Source organism: Peromyscus leucopus, unplaced genomic scaffold (assembly GCF_004664715.2).
Source record: "Peromyscus leucopus breed LL Stock unplaced genomic scaffold, UCI_PerLeu_2.1 scaffold_1615, whole genome shotgun sequence".
NCBI lineage: Eukaryota > Metazoa > Chordata > Mammalia > Rodentia > Cricetidae > Peromyscus > Peromyscus leucopus.
The window spans coordinates 14,716-25,088 of NW_023504793.1; the positions used below are offsets into that span (position 1 = coordinate 14,716).

At 49.2% G+C, this 10,373-nt stretch overlaps 1 protein-coding gene across 1 annotated transcript; it reads left to right on the top strand.

Annotated features, from left to right (window-relative positions):
- Positions 1-1,357: 1,357 nt before the first annotated feature.
- On the top strand, positions 1,358-9,771 carry LOC114689267 (rho GTPase-activating protein 10-like). The gene is made up of 3 exons (XM_028863631.2): positions 1,358-1,534; positions 2,903-2,994; positions 9,097-9,771. The coding sequence occupies exons 1-3, from the start codon at positions 1,479-1,481 to the stop codon at positions 9,183-9,185; spliced, it is 237 nt and encodes a 78-aa protein (XP_028719464.2). The 5' UTR covers positions 1,358-1,478; the 3' UTR covers positions 9,186-9,771.
- Positions 9,772-10,373: the final 602 nt, after the last annotated feature.

Sequence of the window (10,373 nt, forward strand, 5' to 3'; positions counted from 1 at the left end):
TTTTTGGTGGGAGGATTTGGGAAGCAAGCTGAGTGAACTATGGAATGCAAGCCCATAAGGAATGCTCCTCTGTGGCCTGTGCTTTAGCTCCTGCCTTGAGTTCCTGCCCTGACACCCGCTGATAATGTACCCTTTCTTCCCCAAGTTGCTTTTTGTTGTGGTGTTTATCATAGCAGCTGTCACTGACTTCTTCAATATTTTTTTTGAGATTTTATTTATTTTTATGTGTATGCGTGTTTTACCTGCATGTATGTGTATACCACATGTGTGCCTGGGGAGGCCAGAAGAGGATGTTGGATCCCTGGATATGGAGTGACAGATGTTTCTGGGCCACCATGTGGAGCTGGGAATTGAACCCAGGTCCTCAGGAAGAACAGCCAATGTTCTTAACCTCTGAGCGATCTCTTTCAATTTTAAATTCTGAGGAACAAATCAAACACCAAGAATTGTTTGTGGTTCATTGATTTCTCCTTTAAACTCTAGTCTTTTGCTCTTTCTGGAGGAATCTTGGTTATTAGTAGCAAAGTTATATGAGTTTCCACATATAAGTACCAGGTGAAGGACCTTTCAGTTTTGAAGTGTTACATGTTGGTCTCTGTCAGCCATGTACCTAATGTTTAAGTTTGTGCCACTTTCTGTATAAGTAGAAGAAATGAGTTAGGACAGGTTCCCCACTCACAAAGCCCCAACTTAGGGTTTTTAACTCAGGAAGCTGTGGAATCAACATGCATTCAGTAGAAACATGTTTTGCGTTCTCATCTTCTCTGATCATAGGTGAGCAGCAGTGAACAAGTCCCAGGCAGGATGTGATCGCTCAGGTGTGTGCGTGTGCGTGTGCATGTGCGCGTGCATATATGTGCACTATGCTGCTAAGAACATTAGATGTGGTCTCAGTTACGGTATGTCCAGCTTCAGTGGGTTTATCAGAAGGTAAACCTCATTCTCAGCCAAGGAGCGCCTGCTCCTAAGAAGTCCACACCACTACTTTGAGCCTTAGTTTTCTAATTAGTGAACTCATTGCCTTAGGTAGGGTTTCTGTGCTGTGATGAAACACCTTGGGAAGGAAAAGGCATCTTTGTAAGGAAAGGGTTTATTCCAGATTCACTCATAGTCCAGCATGGAATGGAAGTCAGGGCAGGAACTCAAAGCAGGAACCTGAAGGCCGGGAGTGAAACAGAAGCAAAGTTCATGGAAACCAGCCAGGACACTGGAAATGGCAGTGGGTTAGACAAGATCAGATCCCCACAAACAGAGAGGACTCTGTCCTTGGTGGTATGAAGACACATGGGTGCTGGCATCCTGGCCATTTGGCTCGGACTGTTGTATAATTGTTGTTACGAGTATTCATGGCATTAATCCTGTCCTTCAAATGTGTCCTTAGGCCAAGCCATTCCCGGCCGTCTACAGTGCAGTGGCTAAATCTGCAGTCTCCAACCACACCAAGCTCCAACCCAGAGGGTACCTCTCCATCACCCAGGATGTCCCATCTGCCCCTCTCTCCTGCTGCCTCCATTGTAGACAAGCTGCCCGAATGGTACGTGGTTTGGGGCGTGATGTGGAATAAGGTGGTAGCACAAAGAAGCGCCTTGACAGCCTTCTGCTAGAGCATGCCTGTCTCGATCCCTTGGCATCGATAGCTAAGTTCCAGTCAGGGCTGTGCTTCGTCTCAGAAGCAGGTGAAGCACTCTTGATACTGTGGAGATTGGCTTCAGGACTCCCACATCTGTCCACTCTATCTTCTAGTTGCTCGTATAGAATGATTTTGTATTTACATCTGACCTACACTCATCCTCCTGTATATTTGAAGTCATCTGTAGGTCAGTTTTAATACCTAATAATGTGTATGCTGTGTGAACCTTTACTACACTGTATTGTTTAGGAAAGTTATGGGAGGACTGGATGTGTTGCACAATACAGATCCCCTCCCCCCTTTTTTTAATACTTTCAATCAGTGAGTGGTTGAATCTGTAGATGAGGAACCTGTTGGCTACTCAGGGCCAATTGCAGGTTTTGAGAAGAATTTGTAGTGCATGAGCCTTGTTGGGACCTGCTCTCCCTTTTCAGTCCTTCTTATTTATTTATGAAATTAGGAATATTTATGAAAAAAGAATTTCAAAAATTCTTTGCAAGCATTTTTATATGCAGATGTAAAGCAGACTCTTTGTTGAAACGGAAGGCAGAGTGGATGTTGGATATGTTGACTTCTGTGGGCATCTTATGACCAGTTTGTAGAAGAGAGAGTAGCAAGTCACAGTGCCTGAGCATCAGCCGGCAGAGTTCTTACGTCTCCAGGGAGAGGCAGCATTTCTTTTTTCCTTGGCTTAGATCTGGCCAAGTATGGCTTTCACCATTTCCCATTGTGCACGTCTCTCAGGAGGGCTCAGAACATGTTCTCACAAGTTAGGAGATGCTGAGCCTTGTGTTCATTTTAAGGGGCCGAATGGCCTAAATAAAGACCTACCAGGGATGGCAGCCCTTCCAGTGTGCTGTGGGAACTGTAGGCGGCACACATGGACTCACTGGGAGCAGTTTAAAGTGCATGTGCCTCTTCCTCTCTCTTCGCTGATGTACAGCTGAAGTACTCAGAGGTAAACATGTCTTGTGCGTTCTACAGTGCTGAGCCCTGGGATGGGACACTCCACCAGGCAATGAGGAGACTCTGGTGAAGTGGTTCACTGACAGCTTCCCGGGGAGACTCCCGAAGGGAAGGTTTGTGTTGGAAACCCATCATTACTTGAAAGCCAAGTGCTACTGCTCTGCCTGATGTTCATGGCCCTGACATTTCCTTTTCGGAATGTACTTCCCCACTGTTGGCATGTAAATGAGACTTGGGAAATGGGGAGGGGGCTGTGAGGGTTCTGTCTTCAGTTTTCCATTCAAGCCTTCTGTGTTCTCTCTGCAGCGTTATCAATCGCAAGGCCCGTGCCGTGTACCCCTGTGAGGCAGAACACAGCTCAGAACTGTCATTTGAAATAGGAGCCATTTTTGAGGATGGTGAGTGCTGCCACGAGCTTTGTGGCGGGAGACATTCTGTCTCCCCTTAATGTCCGCACAGAGAGTGCCAGCCACTGTTTGTGGCCATGCTTTGACACTGGCCTTTGAGATGAGCTGCAGAGCTGTGTGTTGGTGGCGGTACAGTGTTTCTTCTTCTTCTTGGCCAGTCTCCACCCCTTTTAATCCAGCAGTCCTTCATTCAGGTCGCTCTGACGGTGGCAAGAGGCCGGTACCACTTGGAGTTGAGTGCTTCTGAGGTGCAGCCTTTGCTTTCTGTGCCGCCACCATCCCTCACCAAGTGGAGATGCTTCGCAGCACCAGTGAGGACTCAGAAATCCAAACACTTGGCCTTCTCTCTTCTGTACCGTTCTCGTGCTTTGCGATTTCCTGCCAACTGGAACAGTGTGCGCATCTTTAGACTTTACATTTTAAATAAGGGTGTGGATTTTAGTTGAATGTTTAATATTCATACACAGACATTTAGGAGCTAGGCCTGTTTTAATATTTCACAAATTTCTCCTCTGGTTCAGTGAATATATTTTCCTCCCTTGCTCTTGATTTCTTCCCTCTCTAGTCACACTCATTATGAAATCCATTGGTTGCTGTGGAAACGGTGATGTTGAGTGTGGGGGAGCTCCCCAGAAGAGTTCCTAGGAAGCAGGGGAAACCTTGGCTGCTGGGATGGAATGGCTGATTAGCCAGAATGTTTGGAGTCTATGGAACACATCGCCACAGCGCATTGTGGTAGTTAGAAGTGCAACATTTGATGAGAGTTGTTGTATAGAAAGCAAGTTGCTTTATTTAGAATAGATTCTGTGTGTGTGCTGTGTGCTCCTAGAGCCAGATTCCCGATAACCTCAGAAGACAGCAGCAGTGCCCTCTCACGAGATTTTTCTTACACACCGAGATATTAGATAGAAGGATAGAGAGGGGAGAAACAGAAACACAGGGTAGCCTCGGGAGGGCCTGGAACATTATCCACCGGCCCCTCTGTCTCTTCTAAAGGGCTGTTTATAGGAATGCCGAGGGGGTGGAGTAAAAGACCTCTCCCTAGCTCAGCCAAGTGTAGACCCTTCCAATTACCTAGTAACCATGCACATGGTCAAGCAATCCTGCAGTGCAGCTCTGCTGGGTAAAGCAAGCTCAGATCTCACTAGGAAACCTCTGTGGGCTTCCACAATAAGTAGTGCTCAGGGGTGTGTAAAGATGTGAGCAAGACGAATGTATTCCCATGTTTGCTGAACATTCTGAGCTTCAGACTTGGATCTTTGACTAGTGTCCTTGTGGGGTGAGAAATGACCACATTTACAGGCCACACATAACTCTAGCAAAGGTGATGTCTCCTCTTTGTATTTCTTTTATGAGAAAACTTTTCCACAACTTACTTCTGAGTTTAACTGCCTTTACATCTCTTGGTCAAAATTGGGTCAAATATTTACTCAGAAGTTGTTACTCTGAGGAATGGGTCAACAAGAACCACATTAGGTTCATAGCACTTGCTTTGGGCACACAGCCATGACACCTGTGTCTCTCTAAACCAAATCTGGGTCTGCCAGTGTAGATGGAAGACAAAAGAAGGGTCAGAAAGCAGCCAGCCCAGGAGGCCCATGTTCTCTACCACCAAAGTCCCTTGATGACTTTAAAAAAGGATCATAGAATATATATATATATACTCATACATATATGTACATAGAGATAAGCAACACACACACACACACACACACGGGCAAAGAGCAGGTGGCAGTGCCTTGCCCCTTCACTTTCTCTGGAAACTATAAGTGCTCTGTGTACCAGGATTTTCATCCCAGTCTGCAAAGATGTATCAGGGTGATTCAGTGAGGTTCAGGAGGCTGAACTTTGAATACTGTGGGCATTTGGGGTGAACATGCTGGTGACTACTGTGCCCTACAGGGGCCATCACAGTGTGCTGCAGATACGGTTGCATCTAGCCAGGTTATGTCTCCCTTGCGCATGGTGCCCTGAGTGCCGGTGGCCAGCTCTTTCTGGCATGCTGGCTGGACACCCAGGGCACCTTAGTTGTTCCTCAGACCCTCCCCCAAGGCTGTGTATTCCCAAAAAGGTCTGCTTGGAATGCTGGCTCTCTCTCCTCCTGTCCTGTAGAGGCCTCATTTTCTGTGAGCCCTGTGTCTGTGGTGCCTCCCCAGCGTCCCTTTGTGGTGCACATGAGCTCAGAGGAATGTTTTCAGAGGTGGCGCAGCCTGCCCAACTTAGGAGCGGGTCCGAAAGGGCACAGGAGGTTGAGGCCCCTAACTAGGGTGCAGCCCTACTCTATGAATAAACACTATATAAACAGCATTACTGTGTGCACTTGCATCTCCAGGGCCTGGCTGACCTCTCAGTTGCTTGGAAGCAGATATTTGCTCAGAATATGTCCGCTCTTGGAAGGGTGGTGGGTTCTTTTCTTCTGACAAGCAGCGTGAAGTGGGACAGTGCGGCAGGGCGTGGGTCCTTTCCTTTTGTGGAGCCAGCCAGTGTTTACAGCTCACCCTGCAGCAGTGTCTCCAGGAACACTCCCTTGCTTTGACCGGCAATCCTTAACACCCTGACAGCTAAGATAGTTTTCTTCTGCTCACATAATGGTTTGGAATCTTCTACCAATCACAAGGACCCCACAGTGTAATCCTTTTTTGTACTGCAGGCAATGACAGAAACCAGTTTATGACAGTCAGAGGCCTGATAAGTCCCCTGGGCTTCACTGTTCATAGGGCTTTGGAAAAATCACAAGCAGGGACCTCAGACCGGTGTGTGGAAGGGAAGGGACCACTAGTGAGTATGCGCTTTGTAACTCCTCACTTTCTCCTCTTATTCTGAGGCTGTGGACTTAAGTTATGAATTCCAGTTCTGGGATGAAGATGTGTTTCTGTAGCTCTGAGAGATGTTTTCCATGCTCTGCCAGGAAGTCTGTGCTCACTCATGTGGTCTCAGGGCAGCCAGTATTCCTTTAAAAGCCAGGAACCGTCCTCCTTTCTCTGGGGCTCACGAATCCCAGAAATACACTTGTTGACAGCGCTGATAGTCAGGTGTGAAGTGTGGTTTGCCCTGGGTCTGCCCACGGGACCGTAGGGCCCACGAGCACAGGGTTTTCAGGAACTAGCCCAACACTCAGTGCTGAGGCCAGTGTGTTGGTTGTATGCCACATGTAGAGGCAGTGTCTACAGGCAGCAGGTGTGGACCATATTAACCCTTAAAAGCCTCTCGGAATTGAACTTTTAAGGTCTGAAGTACATGGATTAATCCTTGAAATGCTGTTTGGCACCCTCGGGGAGGGCCTGCCAGCTGTATTCCTAATGTGGGAATCACAGAAAGTTGTTGGGTGCCACATTAGTACATGCAGTGTGATGCTGGGTGAACTCAGAAATCAGCAAATGGGGGTAGAGACTTGTGGGACAAAAGTATTTTAACTAAAGCTTAGGAAGGAGAATGAGAAGTATGACATTTGAGCCCGTGGTCTCCCTGACGAGGGGGAGGGTGTCGTGGGAGACAGAGGGGAGTCCTCAGACCCAGCTTGCATGGGGCCCACGTTGGGCTTCCTAAGCTGAGCTGAGTTCCTAGTGTTCTCTTCTGCTGAAGGCTCAGTTTTTAAAATCTTTGTCACAGGTAATGGTTGACCTTAGGTTAGACTGTCGAGGCCCAAGACTCCATTCTGGAATGGATGTGGCTTTGCAGAAAATGTTGGTGCTGGTTCCACAGTCACTGTTGTCGTGGGACAGGATGGTAAGAAGCACGGTGACATACCACTTCACACCCACTCCAGCACTGGAGACGGAGAGAGGGAACAGATATCGTTGGTGAGGTCATAGAGAAATGGGAACGGGGTGATAGCCGTGTGGAAGATAACAGTGTGGCTACTCAAAACATTAGTAATGGAGGCAAGTGTGACCCAGCAGTCCAGTTCTGAGAATACACTCAAAAAGAGGAAAGGCAGGGGTTCTTGTATCTGCTGTTGATAGCACTCACGAGGACCCCAAAGGTGGAAGTGACCAATTGCCCATCAGCTGGCAAGTGGATGAACAAAATGTAGTGTGTCCTTAGTGTACACTTAGGAGTGTAAACAAGCTGTCTACAGAAAGTCAGACCCGTGGGTGGGATTGAACCTGAAGATATCCTCAGTGAAATAAGCCAATTCTAGAGGGACAAATAGATGATTCCATTTATGGAAACGAAGGATAGAGGTCACCAGAAAACTTAGGTGCAGAAGGTGGCCCATAGGAAAGGCCCCTAGAGAATGGCAGGAGACGGAGCCCCTGTGTCTCCTGCCATAAAAATGGAAGCACAGCTGCCTTGCCATGCAGCAGTTAGTTTCCAGGGTAGGAGACCCTTTGGAATCAACTGCCAGCTCCTTCTGTCTGCCAGAGCAGCTGTGGAGTGGTGCCTGCCAATGCTGGCCCTGCCCTGAGGTGGTGAAGGAATTAAAGAATGAACAGATACTTCTGAAGTTGCCAGGGATGAGCCTTGGCAAGCTGTGGGGCCTCAGCTTGTGTTTACACTCATCCAGGACACCGTATGCAGCAGGTGGCACATCCCGGGGGCGGGTGGCTTTGGTGTTGAATCCAGTCCTTTCTCCACACTCTGGTGGCATTGCCAGTATAGTGTATGGACGAAGCCTTTACAAAGTGTCCTTGGTGACAAGGTCAGGGTAAAGGTCAGTGAGGGGCGAAGAAAGTGAGTTGGTGCCTGCTGTTCACCTTGAAAGCACACCTTACTTCACTTGCTCATTTATTGCAGAGACCGTGTGAAACCCTCGGTTAGGTACCAGGGAACATGAGCTCTCAGATGAGAACTTTCAGCTGTAATCTAGACTAGGAGCCTCACTCTCTTAGGCACACATGGAATGCGTAGGGGTGAGGCCCTCATCTGTCTGGAATGGGGGCAGAGCCGTAACTGGTGTTAATCTGTACTGCCCATTCATGGCTGGGGTGTAGACTATTTAGGACCTAGGGAGCAACCAAGTAGAAGCCTTAAAGCTACTTGGCAGATGGAAGAAAGTGTCAGAAGGCCATGGTGATGCAGATAGCAGAGTGCACAGGAGAAAACCAACGGTGACCTCATTGAAAAGGACAGTTAGCACTGAACCATCATGGTCTCCACACGAGTGGGTCGTGAATTACTCAGTTGCAAGTGGCAATCACAAAGCAGTGGAATAAAGAGTCCATCACGCCCAGAGCCAGGAAACAGGGCTTCACAAGACGGCAGTGTGAATACCTGCACCCAATTTTTAGTTTAGTATAAGATAATTCCTGTGGGTTGTGATCAAAAGCTGCATTTCAGAGCTGGTTTCTGGGTTGTTCTGTGGACAAGTACTGCCCCCTTCCGACAAGGCATGTGGCTCTGCCCCGGCCATAATTGGTGCTTCAGCTGGGGTCCCTTAAATTCTTTTGTATTTGATACCAAAATGCTAGTGTACTGACTTGAGCTCTGTGTCTTCTGATGTCCAGTCTGACCCTTGTCATGTGACCGTCACAAGTATGTATTGACACCGCCAGTGTGCTGGGCACTGTGCTTCACTGTGTAAGGCCCAGGCCTACCAGGAGCTCCCCTCCATGTGGGCATGAGATGAGTGCGGCTAATTCCCGGAGTGGCTGAAGCAGACCTCCCTAAGGAGCAGCTATGCTCTGGAACCTGAAGTGGAGGAGTCACCCGGTGAAGAAGTGGGAAAGCGCTCTAGGCAGCAGGCCCTGTGTGTGCCAGGGCCCTGGAGTTGGGGTTCTCTGGTTGACTCGGGTGAACTGGTTGATAGGTAGGGAGTTCGAAAGACTGCTGGAGTGCTAGGAAGGGCCCAGTAAACTTGGTTTTGACTTGAAGCAGGGGAAAATGTGCTCTGCTCTGTGCACACTTGGTACACCATGAACTAGAAGGAGCAGGATCAGAAGCTGGGGACTAGATAGGGGAGCTTTGTGCTTAGCAATCCCGGGCAGAAGCCATCAGTAACTGCCATGGCAGCTTTGTTATTCAAGGCCCCAGAAGTGACCCTGCTCTCCACTGACTGCTCCATGGTTGAGCCTACAAGAAACCTTGCAGCATGGTGAGTATCAGGGACAAGGACCAGGAGCAGGCTTGTAAACATGGTCTCTTCTTTTTCAGTTCAGACCTCAAGGGAACCTGGCTGGCTGGAAGGGACCCTGAATGGCAAGAGAGGGCTGATTCCACAGAATTATGTCAAGCTGCTGTAGCTCCTGGCCTCAGGGGGCTCCCGCTGATCCTGGCACCATGCACCAGCCTGGGAACACCACCAAACACCACCATCACGCTCAGGAACTGCACATCACCACAGGCACTCCAGGGCTGGGGAGGGGGTGGACTGTGCAGACGTATGTGTAAGGAGAGCATCCTCAGCACAGGTGGAGTGGATTCTCACCTGGCAGGCACTGGGGCTTGCGATTTTTAATTCTCCAGCCTGTGGAACGGGGAGGGCAGGGTGACATCACTGCCAGGCATGGAGGAACCCAGCTCTCCATGTACCTGCTGTTGAGTTTTCATGAGAACTGTGCTACTCTTGTATTGTATGTCCAGGACACATGTGGCCTTGTGGGTACAGGGGAGTTGGTCCCAGCCTGGAGAGAAGCCAAGAGAAGCTTTTCAAGCCTTGCCTTCCTGCCTGCCTCCCCGGCTCCCCGGGCCTTCTCACTGGAGCTGCACCAAGCTCACCTGTGTGCTTACAGCAGTCTTTTCCACGTGCTCACCTGGGTGCTGTTTGCCCCATGCCACCTTGTTGCCACAAGGCCCTTCTGTAAATGAAATAAAATGTAATTTACTATTTGGTGTGTCTGGCCTTCTATGAGGGAATGCATTCCTTCATTGGTGATTCATGGTTTGACTGTTATGGTGAGCAGACCATCAGAACCTTGTTATTTGTGGCAGGGAAGGGGTGGTGTTTCTGAGATGAAAGCCCGGCGTTGGGAGCTCCAGTCTACTGCATAGGCCATTTCCCCAAGACACGGTGTGTGTAACTGGTGTAAACTGGTCTATGGTAATGTGTGGGTGAGTTGCACCCACACAGATGGCCAGCCCTCCTGCCTGGCTTTTTGGGGCACATCTCTCTCATACCACCCAACACGGCCTTGCCTTCCAGGTCTCAGGGTTGAATTCCCCATCTTGATGAAGCCAGGCTGTGGGAAGGGCGGGCTGAGAGCTCTCCTCGCATGGGATGCCCTAGTCTTCCCCGTTCTCCAGGTCCCCAAGTCCAGGCCCAGGCATGGCCAAGTCCTGCGTCAGAGGGCTCCAGGAGGTGGGCTGCCGACGTCCAACCCACATGAGGGTCCTGAACGTGCCTGAGTTTTCTCTTAAGGATTTGTCAAAAGAAGGATGTTGTCTTGTCTCCCAGACTGACTCTGGAGCCTGCTGCTCTGCCAGCTAACAGC